The 26,480-nt window shown below is 38.1% G+C and overlaps 1 protein-coding gene and 1 non-coding gene across 3 annotated transcripts in view; one reads left to right on the top strand and one right to left on the bottom strand.

Moving 5' to 3' along the window:
- ryr3 (ryanodine receptor 3) overlaps positions 1–26,480 on the top strand; it is a 142,353-nt gene that overhangs the window by 3,597 nt on the left and 112,276 nt on the right. Inside the window, exons 2-4 of one of the 2 annotated variants that reach the window (XM_088089330.1) lie at positions 15,391–15,510; positions 22,170–22,274; positions 25,928–25,948. In XM_088089330.1, the coding sequence (XP_087945456.1) occupies positions 15,391–15,510; positions 22,170–22,274; positions 25,928–25,948 (246 nt within the window). The remainder of the gene's footprint in view (positions 1–15,390; positions 15,511–22,169; positions 22,275–25,927; positions 25,949–26,480) is intronic. The other variant, XM_042503061.2, reaches the window with a different exon arrangement.
- LOC148186887 (small nucleolar RNA SNORD36) lies at positions 509–585 on the bottom strand. Its single transcript, XR_015779257.1, has one exon. It is a non-coding gene; the product is annotated as a small nucleolar RNA SNORD36 (small nucleolar RNA).

Below are 26,480 nucleotides of genomic sequence, written 5' to 3'. Positions count from 1 at the left end.
TGGGTGAATAAGGAGTTAACAGGGTGTTTAAAATTTTAAATGAAAAACACAACATCAAAACAGAATTTTTTTTCTGCTGTAATTCATTTTGGAATACTGATTGACATCTATTGAAAATTATTGTTTAAAGTAGAAAAACTGCTTTGTTATAATATTTTACAAGTACAAGTACAAGTCTCAGAAATTTACCTCCTTGTTACTTAAAGGAAATCTTCACCCTAAAAATGATCACTTGTACATCAATTACTCACCCCATGCCACTGTGAATTAATGAAGGAAACTTTTTTTTTTGAGTGCCTCAATACTGAGCAAAGAATCTGAAAAATTAGAAAATTCTTGATGAATTGAAGTCATTGGGGGTCGGTGCAACAACAGCAAAACTACATCAAAACAAAATTCAACATTACACAGGGTGAGTCATTTCTATACAAGTGGTCATTTTGTCAATTAATCATTCCTTTAAGCAGGAACGTAGTTACTAATTTAAGGACCCAAACTTGGTATGAATAATACTTCAGTGGTACAATGCTAAAATATTTGCTTCATCCATCAAGATCAGTGAGGATTTCTGCAGCATCATTACATTGGCAATAACTTTGGGTAGTTTTTGTGAAAAATTAGTTTTAAGTTGAAGCAAAGAAAAAGTATTTTTCTAATTTTTAAGAAATGAGTCTGAAATTTCTCTATTTCTGTCTAAAAATGAAAGCTGTTGTTCCCTAAATTACTTGGAGATTCTTGAGTGAAATTTTTCACAGTTAACTGCCTGTGTGTGCTGTGTAAGAGCGGAAACTTTGCAGGCGTAGCTACGGTTACTGCAGTGGGGTCAAACTAAAGGTCAAACAAGGGTTAGTTTCTTATTTTCTTAACTTTTTTTTTAGAGATTCATGGTTTAATTTACACTTAGTTGTCCAGGTGAGCTACTGTTACACCTTTTTAAAAACAAGGTGATCGAGCCTTACAGTCCACCAGTAGCTCCTCTGGGCTTATTTGGAGTTTATGTTGTTCTGGAAGCCTTCTGCATACCAAGGCGAGGACTCTGGGGGTTTAAATTTAGCCTTTTTAAAGATGATGCTTCCACAGCACATACAGCTCTGCTCGCCTGGCACTGAACCACACCAGGGGAAGTGCTTGACTTAGGGCAGCGCAAGACCAGTGACTCTTTAACACCATGTTTATAGGGATAAAGTAGCATTTAGAAATCAAAAGCTTGATACCACATGGTGACATACAGTTTGCTCTAAAGCTTAATATGTCAAAGTGATGGACAGCGTCACTGAGCTTTCAAGTGGAACACAACAAATGTTGCACTAAATCTACAAATGCATTGAACTAGTGAATGTAGTGCAACTGGGGAAGGTCTCTGGTGTGTTGTGTTTGTTTTAGTTTTTGGCTTAGGGTGTTTTACTGAATGGTACATTGAATAACTGTGTAAAATATGGTGATGGCCAGAGAAGATTGGAGTTTAGGTTTTGGAAATCAAACCCTAGAATGAGGAGTGCAATCTTATATTGTGATGAATGTTGTGATGATGACAGGATTTGGTTGAGTTTCTCTGATGTAACTGGTTGAAGAGTGGGTTGTGTCAAGTGTCAGTGAAAATGAAGAAGGGGTAAATACAAACTTTACAGTGTCAGCCCTATAGTAACAAGATATTTTCTAAATAAGTTAAAATAGTTTCTATGGCAATGTGTTTTTATTTGTTGTTGTTGCTGTTGTTTTTAGAAATACTATTCTTGAGGAATCTTCAGTTAAATTTCTGCAAATGTGAGGTGATTTTTTTGCAAGCAATGTATGATAAAGTAAGACATTGAGTTGAAACCAATGAAATCAAACCATAATAATAAACAATCAAACTAAAAAAAAACCAAACAAACATAATTAAAAACAAAAGATTCCCTGATGGTTTATACCGATAGTTTATCTATGTGGACAATTCAGTGTCCTACTAATTATGTTAATAGTCTTTGCTACAAATTTGCAATACCATTTAGGAAATGATTGAACTGTGCATTTTATTTTTACACTGAAAACACTCTTTTTTATCCTCTTAATACAATTTGTCCAGTTTTTGTTGTTGTCATTTTGTGTAAACTTAGAGATATTTTGTTTCCACCAGATTACATTTTAGCAAAGATTTTTTTTCTAAGTTCAAAAATTGTGAAAAAGTAGGACAAAATAATATTAGCTGAAAGATTCTTTTTGGCGATGGCAATTATTCAGGAATTTATATGCCACTTTTTTGTCTTTCTTGCCTCTATTTTATTGAAGATTTACATGAAAGTGGGAAGAAAGAGAAGGAAAGTCATACCAGAGTCTACCAGAATAGATCATCAGCATCAACACAATCAAATAGAAACCCTTTTACAATCAAGTGTCTAATGTCGTAGCCATTCTTGGGCTCTTGATCATATCACAGGATTTTTTAGCAATAGACAGAGGGATCTTTTTTCTTTTCTGAACACTTGATTTCTCATCCACATTGGGAAACAAGTTCAACTTTAAAGTTCAGTGTAGCACTTAGCAACAGCAGCTTTAGTAGCTGTTATGAACCTATTATTTTGGCATGAGATTCAATAACGGTGAAGCTTTTGGTGACTGATTTAAAAAAAATCTTGACTACACTTCATGTCTTCCAAAACCTATTAAAATTACCTTCATATCAAGAAGTCTATCAGGACAAGTTATACTGTAAAGTATGTTAGCATATGGCTTCTTCTGATTGTTGGACATTAAACCCAGATATCCCAACTATGCTGACACATCCTGGAATATTGGAAAGAAAGCACAGACTTGTAATTTCTTTGTGCAAAGAAAGTCTTTACAATCTCAGAGTCATCGAGTCATTATAGCCCAGTATGCAGCATTTCCTATATTGCAGTAGTTGATGCCCTTGCAAAGTTTGTCTCTTTAATGAGGATAGAGAAAGAGAGAGAGGCAGCGTTGTCCTGCGGCTTTAGGTGAACCTCCCTCAGAGTGATTTAAATTGAATGGGAAGGATTTCCTCTGTATTGATTGAGCCGGCTGTGATGGCAAAGCAACAGTGTGTTCTTTGGCAGCTCCGGCTCTCTACAGTCGAGAGCGCTGAAGGACGGCAAGCCCACTGCCATCTCCATCATTCACACAACCTTGATGTAAAGGTGGCAGGACCTTACGTCACTGACTCTTTTTCATGTTCTTAAATTTGTAAATGGGATGTGAGGGGTTTGACTGTTCAGTTGAATAACAGACCGATAATTTAAGATGACAATATTTGTTTGTCTAAAGTCAAGTCACATTATTTATAGAGCACATTTAAAAACAACAAATGTTGACCAAAGTGCTTCACAATGAGATAAAATAAAATGGAGGCAAATAAAAACACAGGAAATGAACAAATAAAAAACAGCCATAAATAGGAAAAAGTAAGTAAAGACAATAAGAGCATACAATATTTTTTAAAATCAATCAATCAATCGACAAAATCATTGTCATTGTATTGCGACTGACAAACTCACCCACCTATGGGAGCATTTATTGGTCTTGGTGGCAGATGGTGTAGGTTTTTCACCTGCAAAAGCAAATGCTGGAGCCCTTTTTTTCTGTTTTTGTTGTGGTCGTTGCAAAATTTCAAAAGTATTGTGTCTTTGTACTGCTTTGACTGCCCAGTTTTATGAAGAGACCATCTTTCCAGCACTGAAATACTTACTTGAGGCTGGAAGTTACGTATGCTTACCTATTTTTCTACTCAACTTGCTGCTGTGGTTTTTTTTCAGTCTTGAAATTTTTTATTTATTAATCTTTTACTGTAATAAGCAAACATTATACAATCAGAATCAATATGCAATTTAAATTATTGGCTCTAAATGCACATACTCAACAACATCATGCCATACTCAATCATTTGCATCCAGTTTCATATAATAACCCAAAATACAAATTAGCTTAACTTAATTTGACATTGATATTTCAGTTTCAGCAGGAACAATTATGCATAATGTTGTTGTTGCAGTCTAGTCAGAGATTGCAGTGGAATCTCAGTAAGAGCAGCAGCAGCGTGAGTGGACTCTCAACCAAAATAATTACCTTCATTAATCAGTAGAGGGCTGAAAAAGGTGCAGAGCCTCTCAACTTTTTGAGTGTCCCTTAGGTCACTTGGTTCATTTTCATTTAACTCCAACATGGTCCAGTTTGTTGTCAGCTCTGTGGCCATAATGTTTTTCTTCTAAAGAACAGTTAGTGTTGTTTGTAGCCTTTATTAATCCACCGTAAAGGCCCCTGAAAATATGTTTTCTCAGTCAGCCTCTTACTGTGTATAATGGGATCCCAGATTAACACATTATTTTCAACTAAAGTTTGAACAGCATTACATGTTGGGAAATGACTGTATTTCTTCTTTTTTCTTTGACCTCTTTTTGCTAGTTTAATGGGCGGGGGCTCAGTTGGAAAAAGGTGATGTCATTTACTTCTGTGCTTCAATCAGAGTTTATCTGGACAGGAATCTGATGGTACTTGGTGATATGTGTCGATCAAATCTGACCAAACCACAGCTGCACAGTCCTGACGAAGGAGAATAGTAGATTTGTTTGTGCTCTTAATAAATTCTATGGAAAATGTTTTTCATTCATACTATTATTTAACTTTTATTAACTTTATTTAGTCATTTCTATTTAATGTTAGAAAGAAATACTTAAACCTGCAATATCTAATATTTTTGGCCAGTAGGAGGAAGCAAAAACAAGTTTGGAACACTGACTTATCATCACCTTTTAAGTCAATATGGTGAACTTACTAGTGAACAGCTTCTTATTTACACTTCCAGGTGTTATGTAGCAACACTTTCATTCATTTTGGAGTCATGTTTGTGTCCACATGATGAATTTAAGTCCAATATCCACTGTCTTTTAGCTCTGTTTTGGTCTCCCCCAACTGCTGAGGGAAATACCTGGCTCTTTAGGTGATAAATGCTTCGCAGTGATAACCAGCTCATTGGTTCCTAGCAGGTGTTGAACAGTGGGATTTTAGTATTTTGCTGAAAAAATCTGCCTGCTGTGGCCAAAAACAATTTAACGAGAGCGGTGAGAGCAAACCAAAGTTACAGAAGTGAAACTTGCCAAGTGTGTAGCAGAACCACATTTGCTGGGGAGAAAAATATAAAGGGCCCTATCTAGAGCCAGTGTTTTATTTGTCCGTTCTTGGCTACTGTAGAAATGATATAGCAGACTTTATTATAGATGACCCGCTCTGTAGATGTAAACAGCTTTTTCTTAGGTAACAAGAACAAACAAAGTTCTGAATGTTGTGTACTATTTCTGCCACTAGAAGCCTTTAAATCCTGGAGCTTTAAGTGTAATTGCTCTTTTTGGCACTTGTACAGTTGTGGTTACAGACTCTCTCTCCACCTCCCTACACTTTTTTTTTTTTAATGTAATTACTTTGCCAGAAAGAGACAACACACTGTAAACCAAAAGTTGAAGATGATTTTGACTGACAACATTATTATTACTAGTATTATTTGTTGTTTTTTTATTTGAGATTAATTTTTTGGCTTTTGCCTATATAATGTATAGGACTTAAGTTAGTATAGTTGCTAATGTATACAGCTTAAGTGTGTGTGTGTGTGTGTGTGAGGGGGTGGGGGGACACAGCCTCTGTGCAGGGGGGCACCCGCTCTACCAGACCAGATGAGCTATTATTCATACTTTTAATGCAATAATATATTTATTGAGAATTCCACTGGCCATGATAATGGAGTATTGAAAATTTGATACCATGCTAGCCCTAATATATAGACACTAAAGAGCTTTGCTGCTGCAGTTGGATGCTAAGTGCCTTGCTCAAGGGCAGCTTCTTGTAATGATAAGTGGGAATTGAGCACTCAGTCACTCCCAAACTCTGTTTTTGCAGAGAAATTATGCCTTGTTTGAATTACTGATCCCATTTAAGTTATTTTCTGACAAGACAGGATTTAGGGATGTTTCACTTTGGGACAACATGATTCTGTTTGTCATTTTGCTAATAATTCACTCATCTTTACTTTCTCGGTAAGCCCGCCAACATTTTAGAAACACCATTTTCTATTTGCTGTGCCCACCCGTCCATGACAGCTGCAGTCTAGAGATGACATCTTGTCGCTTGATGGATCTGGAAACCATTTCCAGCCCTCGTAGGGGAGGGAGGTTTACCTTGTCACAGACTGCTGCTGATGTATTGTGAAACACTTAAATGCTCATTGAATTTATTTTGTGTCACGTTCTCTTATTGACCCATAGCTGTTCTGACTGTCTCAGGAATGGAAATCTGACCTCTACGAAGAAGAAAAAAAAATGCTCGCCTTATCACATTGCTGTCTTATGAGGCTCAAATCATCCAAAGTTTGCGTCCTATTTCTCATGAAAGCAGCAGGATGGAGGGTTAAAGCAACTGTCGGCTTGGGTCATGAGCTGAGAGTTTAGAGGGAGAAAAGAAGGCTTAGGTTGGCTTCAGGTGAATGTTTTTACTTTACCTGATCTCTGCACTTTTTTAGCTCACAGCCACACACATACACAATCCTCTCTGCCTCTTCACACCCCACTACATCTCGCCTGTGTCCGCTCTGTCTCATCAGACAGGATGATGGACTTTAGAGAGGCTCCAGCTCCGTCTCTGACCAGAGGCCCCCTTCATTTCTCAGTGCTTCTGCTGAGGTGGACGCCTTAGCCTTGCACGCATGGGGGGCCTCTATTATTTGAAGCTGCTCTCAAGCAATATGCATACAAACTAAGCCAAGAAAATCCAATTTGTTATAGGAACACCATATAAATCTTGGAGTCTGTGATCCATGGCAGTGTACTGTGGGGCAAAACTTGCTTGACTGCGAAATTTTATTCCATTTTTCAAAAATATAAAGCTCAAATGTGCAGTAAATAATTCATTTTGACCCATGATGTTGTCTCAGATACGCACACACACGCGCATATGCATGCCCACACACATTCTACATGCAAATATGTCTGCACATGACGTGTGACAGCAGTGGCATTATGTTAAATGCGTCTTTATTGAAAAATTGCTGCATGTAAATCCTGAGGTCAGAAAGATTTCTCATTTCTTTTTTTAAAAATAAAGATCTTCGTCAAAACATCCTTGAGGATTCTCTGAGGCTGTGATTACCTGCTTTTGTAATGGAGTTCTTGAAGGGCAAGATGTGTTTGAAATACTTTTATGGCAATAATCAAAGATAAAAACAACAAAAATAACCATGCATATTCTTATAAACATGATGCAAATGCTTATTATTTTTCTTCTCCTGCCAGCAAATAATAATGCTTTAAAATTAAAGCTAAGAAAACATTTTAAGGTATAAATTTTGGTGAGTATTGTCTACTACTACTGTATGGTTACCTGCTCCTGGTAGTTACTGCAGGTGTTTACATTACGCAGATTATGCTGCTACATGAAGCTATGTGCTGATGTCAGGGAAACATGTAATCTTGGTTGCCAGTGTTGTTATTTCTACCCAATTTCGGATCAGATTCCTGCTGGAACATGTCTGGTTGTGTTAAGAAGTGTTTATTGATGTTTTTTTAAGGTAAAAAGTGCAGCTAATTCTCCGTTACTGTCATTCCTGGGCTTCAAGTACACTGTTATGTAGCTATGTGCTAACACAAGGGAAAACATAATCTTGGTTGCTAATGCTGTTAATTTCTCCCTGGTTTTGGATCATATTCCTACTGGAATATGTCCGGTTGTGAGATTACTGTTTAGAAGCTTTAACTGGTGATTTTTCATGGTATAAACTGCTCTACACTTTGTTAAAGTCATTTCATCAGCTGCAAGTACACAGCTACATAGTGACATGCTGACATTGTGGAAATATGTAATCTTGGTTGTTTCTGCCTGATTTTGGATTATATTCCTGCTGGAACATGTTCTGTTGTGAGGATTCTGGTTTGGAGGGGTGGTGGTGTTAAGAGACAGGCGCTGAAACAGATAGTTTCAGACAGAGAGTGAATGCAGGTGCACCAGTAACTATAAAGCATGTTAGCATCTTTTAGTAGAGAAAGCCCAAAGCACTTTAATGTCATTATCTGTAATAAAGTATATGAATGCTCTGTAAAGCTGTTTGTTGATATAGAATAACACTAAATAAATGTTTTACACAGAGTAGTCTGAATACTGGCACTTCCTGCTGAGGCAGCACACACTGAAGCTGCATGTCGACTTCATTCAGTTTGAACTCAGGAGCTGAATGGCTGTTTGGTAAGAGACGTGGATTTAAATCTCATCAATTTAAACATCTCATGAATCAGTTATGATAGAAAGCAGACTGTCCTTTGTTGAAAATGACTGGAAACACAGCCGAAACTGCTACTGCTGCTTAAACACATAACATAGATGAGATCATTTTACAAAAACCTGGAGTGACGTAATTTTTCGTATTTAAACCTTTGAGCTGTGAGCAAACTGGTGTTGTTTCTCTCTTAAACAAATAGCAACAGATTTTTAAAATGCTTTTTAAAAAGCTAGGAGAAAATGTTTTGGGAAAAAAAGATAAAGTGAGGGAAAAACTATTATTATATTATTATTACACTACTAATTACATATTTAAAACTATATTTTAAGCACTGTTTTCAGGTCATTTCCTTTTGTCCTTCTTATTTATTTATTCATCATTAATTTCCACTGAATTTGTTTTACTTTTTTGTTTTTTTAATTTTGTTTTAATTTCTTGCTAATTTTTGCTTAATTTCTCATTGCCTTCTTTCCATGTTTTTAAGTCAGGCAAATTCGCTCAAGCTTCAAATTGTTAAACTTTGAAGTAAAGGACATTATCTCTCTTTATATCCCCTCTTGCTCCATTTCCAAATATGCACACAAGTGAGTCCAAATGAATGGCCAACTTGCGACGTTTATTTGTGAGAAACAAGTTTTAGTAACAAAAGGACAACATTTTCTGCATTACAATAACATTTTTACATTCATTAAATGAGCAAGACAGTTTCCCCCCCAGCTTTCTGCATCTACCAGCACTGATGATGATCGCTGAATATTGAAATAAGGGCTTTAATTTTTTATTGCCTTTTATTAGACTGTGAGTATATACGGTAATGATTTTTTTATCTGTAAAAAAAAACCCATAATAATTTTAATACTATACTACATTTATGGAACCCTGCTACTTGACAAAATAAAATAAAAAATTAAAAATGAAATAAAAATAATATAAAAATGAAATTACATTTACAAAGACCTCAAAGTTACATGCATGGTGACTCAATGTCCGCTGTCTGCACTAAAAAAATGAGTCGTACTGTCATTAAGGTTGGTGTGTTTTGGAACCTCTGAATGAATCTTGCAGTTAAACGGCTTGGTAGATTTGAATGGTACAAATTCTTGTGCCTTTGTTTTTTCTTTTGCTATCTTTTTATCAAAAGATTTATACATAATTACAACATTTATTTAACCTCAGAGATGATAGAGTAAATCTTAAGTATTAAGCCAGTCAGAGATCATCAGCAAATGGACCCGGCCTTTAAATGAGGTCTTTTGTGTCTCTGTTTGTGTGTTGAGATATATGAAGTAGCAGCAGGTGCAGCCAGTGTAGCAGACTGTATTGATTAACTAACAGATCTGAATAGACGGAGCAGCAGCGTGAACCAGTAATACTGTGGATCTTTTGCTGTAGAAAATATTGACTGTAGAGCTAAAATGTCAAATTGCTGAAAAGCCAATTTCTCAGTTCTCTTCTGTGTCTCTCTCCCTCTCCCTTGTTTACATCTTCATCTGTTTCTGTTTTGGCTTCAACTCCTGTTTTTCACCGTCACTGCACTTTGTCAGGTTCTCTGCTGCCTTTCATCATCTTTTCACACTCTCACTGTTTCTCTCATTTCCTACATCTCCACGAGGTTTAAAATGTTCAACATAGTGTAAGGTTGGAACGCTGTGAATAATATCTTTGTTATTTATAGTCAGATGTTTGTGGTTGACAGGTGACTCATGGGTCATCAGTGGTGAAATGTAACTAGCTCAAGTACTGCATTGTTTAGCTGTAAAATGAGAATGTTTGTGTCCTGGTTGCCATATTGAAAATAGTCACATATTGTAAAACACTTTCTCATTTTAAACAGTATAATAAAATACATCTATAAAAACATTTGAGGAGAGAAATAGGCAGTGCAGTAACATAATCTGGATTCATGTTTTATCAGTGCTGTCTCGTTTGACAGCAGTTAATGTGCAGTGATTGACAGGTGTTCTCTGAGATGACCAAAATCTTTTAAAGCCTAAAAACAGTGCCAAGAGGAGATGCAGAGGTCTCCTGTTCCCTCAGATTGAATCTTTGTTATTTAATTCATTTTTAACGTTTTTCTGGGATTTTTGTCCAATGACTCAATTCTCAAATGCCTACTTTAGCTTTAAGTAACATTTTCAATGCAGGATTTTTACTTGTAATGGAGCACTTTCACAGTTTGGCACTAGTATTTAATTACAGGGTCTGAACGCCTCCTCTGACTGTTGAGTGCAGAGATCTGTGTTAGCTGCGATACTTTTAATTGTAGTTTATTTCAGAATGTTTGAATACAAGCAACAAGTGAAAATTCTTGTTTTCCACATCACAAACTAAGATTTAGATCTGACGGTGCTCTGAGCGGCACCAACTTCAGCCTTTATCCAGCTTATCAGGTTGTAGTTTTCACACATCTACACTGTATCTACTTTGCTCTCCATGTTGTTATTTAAGCTTCACTAAAAACACGTAGCTCAACCTGCACTTAGCACCCTGCCTGACATTTACGAGAAACACGACTCCTGAACAGTCAGAGCAAGACAGACAGACTACACACCGAGACAGTGTGAACAAGGAGACAAAACGTGCTGGAATTTACTTAATTCCCTTCTGTTTTTAACCTCCCGTCTGCCTCTTTTTTTTTTTTGTCCTTCTCAAAGTCTGCCTGTTGATCTCCACTGAGCATGTGCAAAGCATGCGGGTCAAAATAGCCGCGCTGAGGGATTGAACAGATTCACCTTTTCTCAAGTTCACATTGGTGGCAGCAGCGGGTGAGTTGTGGGAGTTTATTTGGCACAGCGGAGCATCTGTAGCTCTCGGGTTTCGGCTGGTGGATGCATCAGGCCGCACACACCCACACCCGCGCACACACATACACACACGTACACCTGTCGCTGTCTGTTAAAGCACACTGGCTGCTTGGTGAAGGAAGTATAAGAAGAGAAAGGAAAGCGAAGAAGAGTGGGAGACTTTGAGGGTGTGTTACAGACATATTCGACAGTGTCAATCAGCAGAAGCTCTAATCAGAGTGACAAACTACCTGTTTGATCAGGTAGTGTCAAATTTGCAGGATTGAGAGGGATATCGAGGTGTATTGAGGACGGGTGGGGTCGGGTTGGGAGAGGCCAGGGTCAAGTTCCCGCTCTACACTTGGAAGCTGGGTGAAGCAGCCACCCAACCTCCTCCTGCTGCAGGCCAGGGCCCTATACATAGTACTGATGCTGCTCTTTAGCTGTCTAGCAGATGGTCACACTGCTGCTGTGAGGATCACTTTGCCTCAGATTCACCAGATTCTCTGGCTTGGGATCAAGTCAAGGGTGCAGAGAGAGACAGAAAGTATCTCAAGAAAGTGTCTTGGCTGTGTTTACACATGGATATTTCATTAGTTGTTGAGATCTGATCACAGCGATTGGATTTTTATGAGAGAACGCCACTATGTATCCATTCTTGGCATTAAACCCTACATACACATACACAGTGTCTCTTTATTTATCTAGAGCGAAGCTGGCATTATCATCCATTCTGCGCTTCCTGCCATTGCTTCACACTGCTCAGATGACAGGATGGTATCCCGTCTGTGTAGCGTTTTAATCCCAGTGCAGCTCTGACTACTTTTGGTTTCAAAGTTGCACTCTCAAAGAGAGCAAAGATCAATTTTCATGTATCTGAGCCTTTCAGCATGGTTGTCAATTTTGATCAAATTCAAGAGTGCATGACTATGCTTCACTGCCTTGCTTTCACTGTAGTGTTTTAGTGGTTTAATTGCTGCTTTGGAGGATTTTCCATAATGACAAATAAAATATTTAATTTAATTGGTCATATTTACAGAAGAATTTGGCACTAAAAATCACCTGTTAGCGGTTTTACAAGCCTTAAAGGGACAGTTCCCTCAAAAACTAAAAGCACATATTTTTCCTTCTACCTGTGGTGTCTAAGAATAGTAATATTTACCTATATATAATAATAATATCGATATCTGTTTATGTTTTCCGAGGCAGAATATATTTCTTTATGTAGCAACACAAAAATAGATCAATATGTGGTGCAAATACAGAAAAGTAGACAAGGAAAGGATAGAAGGAAGAAAGTCCCTATATTAAACTGCTCACAACAATGTTTATGGATTATCTTGAGTAATTGGGTCATGATTTCTGGAAAGAGACATTGCTGTTGAGTTTTTCAAATCTATTTTTTCGGTGCTTTGAGAACAACAAGCCGAGTGCCATCTATTTTCATTATATTGGAGAGAAGGCAGACATCACTACAGCTGATATTTCCAACACTCTGCAGCTGACACCAAAACAGTCTTGAATTGTAAGTAGAAGTACGGGTATTAGGAAAAATATGTATTTTTGATTTGGGGGTGAATTGTCCCTTTAGAAAGGGCAAGGTAATAAACACATAGATATTGCATGCCACTAATGGTGCCAGGTTCTGCTGGTTTCATAAGGCCACCACAATTCCAAACAGCTGAAAAGAAATAGGTTTATTTACTCGATTTTTAAGAGGTGACAAGTCTTCGGTCATCCTCTGGCCATATTAAGTTTCCCTATCCGTAGTCTGAAACAACAAGCAGTGTTTCCTCCATCACACAGCTAACGGGAAAGCTGCAGCAGTGACTCGGAGCCAACGTTGATGCTTTCTGCTATCAGTAATCACCTCCCTGAAGCCCAAAGTCGGGTCCTGGGGTATTTAAAACGCTGCTGGTATGGACTGTTGTGCCAGCTCTGTCCCGTATTCAGTTCACTGTGACATTTAACTATACTGTGCTTCACTTTATTCATTAAAAGTGCTTGAAGATAGATTTTTATTGCTCTACAACACAAACTAACCAAAGTTTGTCTATGATAAGGTTGTTAATAAAGCCCAAAGACCTGAGTGCTTTTCCTTTTTGTTGGATTCGCACTAATTGGCTTCTGTACTAATGAACTGCCATATGAATCACTAACATTTGCTTATTCTTCAATTTAAGTCACATTTTCTTCTTACAGCAGCGTTTCTATACGATAATATGGATTACATCTTTGAAGCTAAAATGACTTCATCTAGTCAGTGAGGTGTTTTGTTTTTGTTATGCTTCTGTGCTGGCAATGTTCACGGTCGAAGGGAAAGATGGTTGTCTGTTTTCCATCCCATTCTTATGAAGACGATACCTCAAGAAGGCCTTGAGGGTGTTTCTTTAAATTTGGCACAAATATTCACTTGGACTCAAGAATGAACTACATAGAATATAGCTGTTGAAGGTCAAATGTCACTGTGACATCACACAACATGTTTTTGGCCATAACTCAAGAATTCATATGCTAATTATGGAAAAAAATGCACACAAATGTCTTATATGATATAATGATGAAGTAATTACATTTTATACTCAAAAAGTCAAAGGTCAACTTCACTGTGAAAACATAATGTTCTGCAAAAATACTTTACTGGCCATTATTTAACGTCATAACTCAGGAACAGAAGGGAAGACATTTGGTTGGACATTGAATTTTTGACAAATTTTGGGCGTCCACCTTGAAACTGTGCTGATTGTATAGGTCTTCTGTGCTGTCGCATGGAAGATAGGTGTGAAGCATCCATGTTTCACAGACATGGATGCTAACTGTAACTGCAACTTGACTGTTGTGTGGAGGCATACAGCGGTGAGGTGGTCATTCTGCTTTAACATATTTTACCCCTTCTAAAGAACCTAAATATAAAAAGATGTGCTCTGGCCTTCAAATAATAATGTGAAGTGTGAGATTTCACACAAAGAGCTTCATATTGCTTGGTTAATGAATTCAAAGTGTGTTGTTGTTAAGGAAGAAGACAGTACATTTTTGATTGCGAACACCTCCCACATATATAAACCAGAAAGACAAGAGGATCTAATTTGTGATGCAACACCTCACTCTAAATATGAAATAAAGAGTTTGACTTTAGGGTTCCCTACAATGTCTGTTTGAACTTTTACATGTACTAAAAGAGCCAAAAAAATCTGTCCTAATTCCCCAAAAAATTGTTTTGCATTTTGCTAAAGACACCTTTACTCTTGTTTCCATTTCATTTCCATCTGGACAGCAGTGTGAAATTTTAAATTAGGAACACAATTTTCTCATCTATTGTTAGAAATATGCAAGTGAATGCTTTTTACTGCAGGAAAAAAAACAAACATCTGATGGTATAATGGGGTGCATTCATAATGCTAAATTATTTTCACACAAGTATGTGACCATGCAGGGGAAGTTTTACTTTGCATTCGCACTAAATTTTATAGTTGTAGGTCCAGAGTGCCATTGTTTGAAATAATGTCAGGGTTTGTTATCTCTGCTCCTCTGAGTCTGTTGGTGCTGCACAGCCTGTATCTAAATTTTATTGAATTATTACTGCTGAGAAGGAGGTGGGAGCCAGAACCATGGCAACCATCAGCTCAGATTAGTGTGGGACGTGAGCTGGCAGGAGACACACACACTCACACATGCACACACACAGAGTACACAAATAAATCGATATCCGTGTGTGTGCGTTGCCAAATAGAGCCCGACCCTCTCGACCCTGACAAATACAGATGTTCATTTATTGGTTACACTGATTGAATCGAGGGTTTTCCTCTCTCCCACAGAGATATCAAAGGCTGCGTAACAGGTTTAGAAATGATATGACTCAACGCTGCTTTGCTATTGCTGCTATTGATTAATATAGTTTTTGTTCTATTCTTTTCTGCTGCTGAAATGATTTTCTGTTCAAATTTTTTTTCAAATATTTCCTTGATTTTATCTGATGAACAGTCTCATTAATTTAAAAATCCTGTCTAGAAACATGACAATTTATATGGGGAAAAAAGCTTCTTGTATTGTTGTATAAAAATGCTTCCCCTTCAGTCAGCTCTTTGTTGTGATGGATCAGCCTCCTCTACATAACACAAAGTTCCTATTCTGCCACTTTTTTTTATCTAAAAGCCCCCCGAGCGGCAGTGACCTCCATAAGTCAAAGGTTCATATCTGGGTGTCAGTTTAAAACCTTAATCCAAGCGAGGATGGCATGAAAAGCAACAAAACTGAGCCAATATGGGTTGTTTTCTTCCTGCCCTGTCTTGTTCATTTCTTGGATAGGTCACTGTCAAAACAGTCTGGGCTTTAATGCTCCTCTCTATCCTCTGGCAGGATGACGAGGTGGTGCTCCAGTGTGTGGCCACCATCCAGAAGGAGCATCGCAAGTTCTGCCTGGCCGCCGAGGGACTCGGAAACCGTGTGTGTTACCTGGAATCCACTTCTGAAGCTAAGGTGAGGATGGCTAACAGCTTTATGCTGTATATTTTATGGAGAAATTGCAATACAGTGGCAGTTTGGCATAGAAACAGGCAGTTACAGCAGCTACAAGTGGGCCCATAGGGTATTGATGACCTTTAAGCTGAAGCAGTACTCTTTCTTCTGAAAATACATTGAAAACCAGCTCTAACCACCATCTTTTAAGCTGAAAATGAAAGTTACTAAAATTATAAATTTAACTGTCAATATCAAGGTAACATTTAGTCAGTTTGCATTTGTACTACATCAGGTTACTATCACCTGGAGCTGCAGAAACTTGAGTGCATCTTACTCAACTTCCTGAAACTGGCACAGATGTGAATATTCAGAAGTTTTTAATTTTGAGAAGACTAGACATGCTGTCTTATTCCCTGTTTAAAGTTACCAACAGATGGGTTTTCTTAATCTCGATGTTAATTCTGATGAGGTGTAACAAAAAAGGCAGCTGAGTACTCAGTTTTGTATCTGCAATTGAAAAAAAAAATCTTCCAGTAATTAAATCCATAAAAAAATTAATTAAGTTTATATTACTCTTTGAAAAAATATTTCTTCTGCATCGTGCACAATATAATATTGTATCCAAAAAAAGTTTGTAGTCCAGTTTTGTTTCTTGGCTGTTTCTCCTACTGATGGAGTAAGAGACACTTGTGAGTTATTTTACTTGAACCCCTCTGTTTATCGTCCCTGTCCCCTCCAAACACTCTCATTTAGAGCTTTCACCATCCCTGTCAAATAATGGGAATAATGTACTATGGTGCAAAGTAGGGGTGGAAATCACCAGAGGCCCCATGATACAATATTATCATGATACATGATTCAATGTTATTTTGATTTTAAACTGATTATGCTGAGTATTACGATAATGTTTTGTGATATTTATTATTATATTAATGTGATTTATTACCCTTTTTTTTAATGCTAAATTGAGTCCCCAAAGAAAAAACTTTGTAACTTTATATTTAATAAGATAAGTTTTCAGTCTGTTCATAGCACTTCTGTCATTTTTATCGCACAAATTGCATCTAATGGTCTGAAAGGGCAATTGATTTTAATATTCTTGCAGGCTACCGAAAGTTTATTTTATATTTGTGGCATTAAAAATTAATCAAATAAAAAAAATTATACTTGGCATCAGTGTATTAATAAGATATTTTCATACAAAAATATCGCAATGCTCTGCTGTATCGATCCCCACCCCCCCATCCCTGGGGCAAAGTACAACTACCTGAATAAAAATAATCTCAAAATGGGTGCCTTAGTGTGTCAGAGAAAAACATCCTCACCACACCAACACCACTGCAGTAATCCAGGTTCAACTCCCAGCTGTGGACAGTGTTCATTCAGTCAGTTATGGATCATGTACTTTCGTTACACACTGGTGCATCCTAGTAGTTGGCCATGGGACTCAGGCAGACAAAACAATGACAAATATGATTTATAAAGGATGGTTCTGACCACTTAAGTTGTTAGAAGAGTGAACTTTCTGATTGTGACTGAGTGATTAAAATTAGCATTTTGTTGCCTGTGGTGTTGTAGCAACACAACAGAGCTGTCAGTACTCTGTTGCATGTCTCATTAATCTTCTTTTTGACAAGATGTACTGCATGGTCCTCAAAAAAAAAAAAAAAAAGACTTGTCGAAATGAGGCAGATCATGTTGGCTCTGGAGGTTATGCGTCTTAATAGGAATTTAATTGTCGTATATCATTATGTGCATCATTAGTCACATTTTCAGTGTTTCTGGGACATTTCTATGGGGAGGGCAAGTTCATTGTCACTCAGTAATGCAGATCTTCATGGGATAGACAATGCAGCATATACGTATACTTATGGTGTTTTATTTTTGGCTTCACACTGACTTTGTGTCAGAGTGATTATCGCATGATCACAACACTCCAATGCCAGGATGTTTTTATGAGCCGTGCATATCAAGTAAATCCTGATTTAATTGGCCCACTGAGCAGTAAGACTGTGAATAAGAATTTAGGGGACTGTTTCTGTTCATCCACCTGGAACTGTTGTTGAGTCGAAGGGCAACACCTGCGGAGCTCGAGGCAGCCCATCACAAACACCTCTCTCCTCTCACCTTGGGTACCGGTGACAATGCGTCCGGCCTCCTTGGCTGTGAAATGTGGCTGAGTGTCGGGGGCGACGGCTGTGGTTTGGCACAAAGGGAGGGGCTGTCATCTGCTGGCGGATCTCAGGTGTTGACACCTCATTTCCCAGACTCTAATGGAGCCTGGCTGCCTGCTGCTGCTGGTTGAAAAAATGTGGCCAAAATGAATTAAAGATCCGATTTAAAGAGTTCTGTGACAGTTTTTTTAAAAATGATGTTGCTTCCCATAGGTACAACGTTGGCATTTTCTAAGCTTGAGCCAATAGTGGCATCATTCGTTCATAAATTTTAATATTCTGGAGAAAATTACCGTCTTAGAATTAGGTTCCTCTTGAATACATACATTTAAAATCAGATCATAATTATATACTTTAGATTTATTTAAAAAGGCTAAACATAATACCCTAAAACAGCTGTTCATTGTTGTTTTTAGTGACTGTTACTCAAAAAAAGATGTAAAAGGGAAGTTTGTCAGGGACTATTTTCAATCATGGATTATTACCCACTTGGTGCGCTAGTGAGTATTTTTAGGACAGAGTGTGTTGGACTGAGTTTTGAAGAGGTCAAAGAGCTCCAGCAACACTTTTAGTTTAAAGAACAATTTTATTGGACCGACACGTTTCGGCTTGTGGCCTTCATCAAGGTCATCAAGAAACACATGTGCTCTTTGACCTCTTCAAGACTTTTTTTATTCAGTCTCCATGCGCTTTGGAAGCATTGAACTGTTGGTTTCAGTCAAAATAAAGAAAATCATCATACTTATCCTGAAATTATGTTGATTAATTTAACATTACAATAGTAAATGACCTTGAGAAGATGAAAAAAAGTAACTTCACTTCATTTGATCTCCTCTGAATGCCTTCCATGTGATGCAGGACTCTAGATTGTTAAGTACTGTTTGATCTTCTGAAGAATCACTTTACTCATTTTCATGGCTTATATTACTGTATTGTCTCAAGCTCCCTGCAGATTTACTAAAGGTCGCTGTGACCGTTGAGACAGTCTCTTCTATTCCCAGACAAGCAAGAATGTTCAGCTTGTCTGCCCAACCCTGGAAGAAGTATGATAATTGGTATTGGTGGTGAATTATTCATAAGAGGTGTAAGATCTGCAGCCGGCTGCCAGTTATAAACTGTGGAAGGTCATGTGACATGTCAGGTGCAGCTGCGTCATGTCATGTTTTATCCTCTTGTAGGCAAAAGTAAATACTCAGCTGGCTCTGTTTCAAATTTTGTAGGGAGATTACTCAATTTTGGGGCTGCTCGTCTATTACAAATGGGTTTTTTTCCTTTCATGAGTTTTCCTGGATTTTGTTTTCATCTGGAGCATCTTATCCTGAGATAAATGCAATTAAATAGTGAATATTTTAGTTGACAGCATTTGTGTGCAGGCTGTTGGTTGCAGCTCACAGACGTGGACACATGCAGACACAGCGGTGTTGAAGGTTCCCATGCATGTTTGTGTAGAGTTACAGAGCAGTGCCATCCTCATTATCACCTACCAGCCCTCCCCACTGCTCACATTTCTCACTTCACTGCGGAGGTCAAGGGTCAGCTGGTTGTGTTACTGAGTCAAGGCATCCACCCAACACCCTTTAAATCATTACTTGGCTTCTGTTGTGGGGCAATAGCATGCTATGTGAAGTCAGCTATTGTTATGATATGGACATAAATATTAGGATAATAAATAATATTAGGATAATTAGAAGAAAGGAGAGTGGAACAATGATCTCTTATGAGTTTGCGGGTGTTATTGGTTTGTATATACGTTGTACACGACGTGTATTCGTAGCAGTGTAATATTAATCAACAGTGCCATCTAGCACATCACAAGGTGAATTAGTTTTTTTATTCTTTGACAAGCACATGCAGATAATAAACAGGTCCCCAGGTCTGCCTCTGAACTGATTTTTAGTGTCAAGTAATTTACAAGCATTATGTAATCTTAAATGCCCTGTTCTATCCTTTACTTTCCTCTCTTTGCATTCGCTAGAATATGTTGAATTCTAGCAGCAGTAGCAGAACCAGGATGGCTTCTGGGGCTCTAGCCGTGAATGTTTTACAAAAAGCCCAAAATCTTTTAAGGTGTTTAATGACCTTCAACTTTGTCTTTTTCCCTGAGTCTCTCTGACTGGCCAGACAAATCGATGGAGCAAAAGCTACATTCTTAATTGGTAATGCTGTTTATGCCAAATTCCTAACTTACTTGTTAGTAACATCCGATTATTGCATCTGCGGTGGCAAGGGGGGAAAATAAGTCGTTATCGCCATTTTTTGTATTACAGTTTCAGAAGGATGAAGACACGTGGGGAACAATTAGATGAAAAGTAAAGGATCTAAAACAGTGTCCAAACTTAACTTCTTTCTCATTGGCAAAGAGGCTGGTATATTAAAAAATCCACCAGCCAAGCATATTTTTACTAACCAGAATAATCAATTGCCTTAATGTGTCACATGTACTTCTGTTTCTGTACATTTCACGGTGTTAATAAGGTATGTTGTTGAATACAAACTTAAAGCGGAAGCCAGAGTAAAATCTGAAGCAAAATGATTTGAATATATTCAGCAACTCATCACCACAGCCTCAGCATGTGAGTAAGTTCCTTCTGGTAAGCACTATTTTTGGAAGGGGCTTTTAATGTGAAAGGTAAGAACAGAGGAAGTGGAGCTAATGCGCAGGTGTTGACAATGTCAGAGGCAACAAAGAATTCGGTATCAAGGTTCACACTATGGGGCCTCTGTGTTATGTCATGAGTATGGGCCCAATGCTAGCTAGCTGCAGACCAGTGGAAAGAGGTATTTAGCGGATTTAGTCGATGTCCCGTATGTTAAACAGTGCCTCAAAGCTAGAAGTCTCCGGATTGCTAGTTATTGCATCAGCGTTTAGATGTGTGACGAGCAGACAGCACAGGAGCAGCCAAGAAGCGACAGAGCAGTACACCCCTAAATGTGCACCAAAACATGGTAGAAACTCTCAGTTAAGTATTTTTTTATTAAATTTCGATTCTTGTTTGAATGGTGTGATGCATAGCATTCAAAGATTTACTCGCCAAACGGATGATCTACCCGCATTTGGTGCTTGGCAGGTGCTAATTTTGGACCCTGCCCAGGTCAGATTTTTATGCATTCTATTATCTCAAATGGCATAAAAATAATCCATATAGCTGCTGGGGGGAAAATATTTTCCAGACCCCCCCCCCCTCAGGGTTTGCCCCGAATGTTTGGGACATTTGGCTACACCCCTGTCTAGCAGCGTGCATTGACAGTTTACAGACAAACTGAAAACAGCTGAAAGTAAGACAAATCTGAACCATGCTATTGTGGGAACCAAACAACAATGTGTGCTGAGGAATAAGACCTAGCCACACTAATATTGGTCATTGCAGCCGCGGGGCTGCACACCTTTGACAGCCTTCCTCATAATCCCCAGCCACTCATTAGCAACACACCAGGATGGCAGAGAAGTTGCAAGTCATCAGAATTATTTATGAGCACCATTCCTCACTGAGCAGTTTAATCATCTCAGTTGGTCTCTTGTCTCAGACCAGCGCCTGCAATTAATTTAGTCAGTTACTGTTTGGTAGTAAATATGAGCATGTAGATAAAATATTATGTGTGCACGTGTTCAATCAATCAACACATTTTACAGAACTGCATCTCCCTGTCACTAAATCAACTCTGTTTCATTTCTTTAAGATGCATGTAAATTAACCATAGTAAATAATAATTTGCATGTATAGCAATACCATCACTAACATGAAAGTGATATGATCAGTCCCAAATATATGCTGTAGAGTAGAAAAATGTGTATATGGGCACCAAAATGAAATTCGAGGCAATGACTCGATCACATAGCAACAGAAAATTGCCTTCGGTTGGGGGCTCAAACAGAGCCTCAAACAGCGAGTTCCTCAAACAGAGAGGCACCCCGCCATGCCACCTTGCACTAGCTTTCCACAGCTGAGATGCTTATGGATTTAGTCATTTCAATATAAATATCTTTTATATGTTGGTTCAAAAAGTTGTTTCCAAAAATGTTTAAATATATATTAATGTACTGTTTCATAACAGGCGTCTGTTTGAAGCTATTCTAGACTGACACTAAAATTTTTATGTAGGCCACACAGGCTGCATTTCACAGTCCATTACTGCTTGGACATTATGAGTATCAAATTTTATAATGTCAATGAGCATCGTAAATGTGGGTAAACTGATACATTTCTACAACTATTTAGCTCTGAGTTCTTAAGTCTCAGATGTCAGAAAAACTTAAGTTGGCTTCAGTTTTTTTGTCATGTCAAAAATCTGCAGATCAGGGTAGTTGGTGTGTTTGAAGCTACACAGTAATATAAAAAAAATAGAGTCAAGGAGAGAAACCTCCTGGCACATCGTTTTTTGTACCCAAGAGAGGAGTCTGCTTTTGCTCAAAACACCTTGTCATTGCCTCTTCAACTAATGTTTCTTTCTCTCCGTCCCTTCGTCCTCCTCTCCTTCCCACACTCTCTTCTTTCCATCCTGCAGTATGTCCCTCCAGACTTGTGTGTTTGTAACTTTGTGTTGGAGCAGTCCCTGTCGGTGCGGGCCCTGCAGGAGATGCTGGCTAAAACTGGGCAGAACAGCGAAGGGGTGAGTACTCCCCTCCTTTCCACTGATACCCCGCTGCTCTCTGTCTCGCTCTCTGCATACACAAACACGTACACAAATCAGTCTGTCGTCTACCACCAGCACTCTGTTGCAAAATGCCCTAGAGTTTTTTTATTTGTTTTTTTAAAACATAAGATTCAGTTGGAAGTCTCATACCATTTCTGCAATATCGTTTCGGTGTAACAGAATAACAATCTTTCCAACTGTTTTCTATTTAACATAACGGGATATTTATTGACTGAACCTGAAAAGAAATTCCCCGCTGGCAGAGCAGTCGCAGTACTGGAAATACAAATGCACTAAATATACTTGTAAGAGGCTTCTCACTTCAGATCTTTTCAAATACTGTAAACTGGCCTGATTGGAAATACTTCAGGGATTTTTCTGAGGTCACCTTATTAAGGGCAAGCCTAGCTGTGATGTTTTTTCTTTTGTCCCCACTTTCAAAAGTCATGCATTTAAATGCTGTCAGGAAGAATGCTTTTCAGGAACATAACCTTTACAGAAGGAAGTGCAATTACAAAGCTGTCAGCTATAGAAATAAAATATAGATCCAGCTTAACTTTGTGGAGCTGTTCTTTGAGATTTACTTTAGATTTATGAAATAAAATTAAATATCACAGTATTTCTGACTAAATGCCTCAATATCGATATTGTGACAGTATTGTAGGGTTGACTATTTATGCTTCCACAAAATATTTACACAATTACAAATAAGTATCTAAATAATAGTTACTAAATAAGTATCAGTAATGTGACTAAGTAGACAAAAGGCAAATAAAAGAACAAGACAATTATTTCACTTGATTCTAATGCAGCCTTAAAACCAGGAAAAGACAACACTTATGATTTTAAAGTGACATCTGGTTTGCCATCTACCATCTAACTGGTGCATCTACCATCTAACTGGTGCTTCGGGGATGCTTCAGGGATGTTGTTTTCCTGTAGGCCAACCCAGAAGCTAACACTGCCCTTGGTCCTTCATCAGATAAGCTCTGGAATTTTTTTTTTGGATCATTGCAGAAAATAAACTCTGGGTCAAAAAATGTTACTACACCTGATACTTACACGTTTTGTTCAGCAAAATAATCTTTACAAATAAACACTACTTTCAGGATTCTTGAAGTCTAAATACAATCACCAGAAGTAAACCACTATGAGGCTGGAAAGCCTTGTTTGTCACTCTTTGGCATGGTGAGGTCTTTAGTCTCATTTGGCCATTTGTTAGCAACTGTCTTTTTTAAGACGCATAAAAGCTTCAAAGTGCACGAGTGGGGTGTTTACTGACGCATTTTATGTTTTTAAGTCTCTTAAACTAGCATTTACCACAGACCTTATTTAAGGCTTCTACTCAAAAACCCATTCAAAAAACCCATTGACTTTGAGCAGAGGGAACCAGAGGTGCTGAAATGCTAACTTATTTCAGGGATTTAGGACTCATTCCTGGGGTTCTCAATTAGTTTGTGACAGAAACTGGTTCATCATGTTACATTAGAGCTCTCGGCTCTGGCTGCACACTCCAATGCATTACCCACAGCACTGCGTATAAATGGAAGAAAATCTAAAAAAACAGAAACAGGCTCACTTCAAGCACCTTACTGAATGTTGTTCACAGGTCTAAAATGTATAAACTGAAAATGTTATCTAATTACTCACTGACAGTATAATTATTTTTGCACATACCACTGGACTAAATTTTGACTTTAAAAAGTGGATATTTTAAAAATCAATAAAATGTTGGATTAAATCCCAAAGGCACAGCAGACGGACCCCATCTTGCAACACTGAACTACTTTAACACCAAGAACTGCAATAAAATTCTAAACAGAAGCTGTCTCTTTTCATTCTGTGTAACACTTTCCTGTTTTCAAAAAGAGATCAGAAGGCAGTGATAATGAAAGGCCGTCGGGGTCAAAGAAAGGTGGGAAATTATCTGTGAGTGCACTGCTGCAACCACAACCTTCTTTCCCCACAAGCTCCGCTCTCTTGATTTACACTAAACAGAGCGAGCCCCTTCCTCCCGGCTTCGCTCCAGCTCACTTGGCATATTTATTAGAGCAGGTAAGTAATCTTTGATCGGGCGGAGGCTCTGTAGTGCCACGTGGGGGTGTCATCGACAGGCAAGGAAGCACTCCGTTGGGCTACATGTGGTCTGTAAATCGCTGTCAGATGCTCATATTCACTCACGCTGCTGTGCTCTAACAGTCATTTCATGTGTCATTTAATCTCATCTCCCAACCCGTCTAGATCCAGAGGGGGAGGTCAAGAGATGGCGGGTGGCATCACAATGTTTGGATGAAATATGTTTTGGGGAAAAACAAAGAGAAAACAGTGCTTTATCTCAAAAAGATTCCAGCATTAAATTTGAAACTGTCATAAAAGAAACTGCTCGTTAGTAAGGTTGTTTTTTTTCCATCCCTGTTCCTACTGGATACACGTGGTTGGTGCTAATTTTAACATCACTTGATGACCCTAATTATTATTATTTTTAGCGTTCCCACACATTTTTATGTATACAATTTCTAAACTTTTCCATGACTTTCCAAGGATCCATAATCATATCTTTTTAACTTCATAACATAACTGCAACTAGCTGACATATATGAAGGGGAGACAGAATGCAGGGTGAAATTGAAGAAAAATATTTGACAGTGAACAAAACATCACACGTCCACACATGACAGAGTTACATTACGACAGCTGAAGTCAATAAATTTGTGATTATGTTACATTACATAGAAAGTTATTCATGAAAGGGTACTGCAACAAATTAAATACACAAAAACAAAATTCCATGACTTTTCCAAAACTTTCAATAATTTTAGACAAGGCAAGACTTGTCTAAAATCCCACACTGGGGAAATTCACACGTTACAGCAAGCTCAAGACTCAGAAACAGAGAAAATGCCAGAAAACGAGGGAAAAACAAGGATAAGAATATTACAAAAAAAAAGTTACATTAAATTAAAAAAAGCAATATAAAATATAAAATATGTATTATCTCCTATTCCAGATGTGGAAAATGTGATTGGGAAATTGCAAAACTTTTCCAGGTTTTCCATGACCGTGGGAACCTAGTATTATTAGCTCATACTTGGGACAGACTACTGGTATGCAGGAACAGGGATGACAAAGCTATGTTTGTATGTTGTGCAGTACAGCTGCAGCAATCAGAGCAACCCGAGCATGACATAGCATTACAGTGCTATTTGCAACATGATTTGAATACAAAAATCCCACAAATAGCTCAAACTATGTGTTGTACCGGGGTGGCTCTGGCTACCACTGTACTTTGCACAACACAGCCTTCTGGCACAGATGGTTCTGTAAGTGTTTTATTTGCTATACCGCTTGGGTCCTCTCCACTGGTGTATCAAGCCTGCATTGTTATTAGCCTGGGTAGCAGATTTGTTTTGTGCTCAACAGTACAACATTGTTGGCTGGCCTTGTTTGGCAAGACAACACAATGTTGGCTAGAATACAAACTCTCTGCTAGCAAGGCTAATAAATCACCCTCCCCTCTACTTTCCACTACCAGGGCCCCATTTCTCTCTATTGTTGCACTCAGATTTGTGTAATTGACTGCCATACAACCCAATAACACATTCTTTCCATTTGTATTTGTGTGTTACTAGAGTGCTGACCATGAAAAATGGGTAGGTCCATCAGTTCATTCATCCATCATGCCATCAGTGTGCATGACAGACTGCCAAACGAAAGGGTTGAATTCCCGGCACTTTCACTTGAAGTGACGCCCATTTCTCAATTGCCATAAAATCTGCATTAACAGTGTGTACGGCATTTAGTTTAAATCTCCATGGAAGGTACTGCAATGTGGAGAGATATTTAGCTAATGGTAATACATTCAAATTTTTCCACCTCAGCACATATTGTGCAGCTGGATATTAAAATACATTTATTTCTGTGTAGACTGTCTGGATAGTAAATTAAGCTTTCACCTCACCGTAGCTCAACATATTCTCTTTCCCTCAGCCAGCGTGTAGACAATCAATTAGCTTGTCATAGACGTCTCTGAACTTTAAATTATGGCAATCTTGAAATAGACATCCGTTGGTGCTGTCACCTTGTGCACAGGAGTCGAATGCTTTGCCTCGTCTCTGAAGACTACTTTGTGTGCAAGTGTGCAAGCACTTTCAAGTGATAGTGTCTGCTTCTCATTTGCTTAAG

This window comes from Plectropomus leopardus, chromosome 16 (assembly GCF_026936395.1).
Source record: "Plectropomus leopardus strain MGB_pleo_1.0 chromosome 16, ASM2693639v1, whole genome shotgun sequence".
Classification (NCBI taxonomy): Eukaryota; Metazoa; Chordata; class Actinopteri; order Perciformes; family Serranidae; genus Plectropomus; species Plectropomus leopardus.
This window is presented reverse-complemented; position numbering and strand designations above follow the sequence as displayed.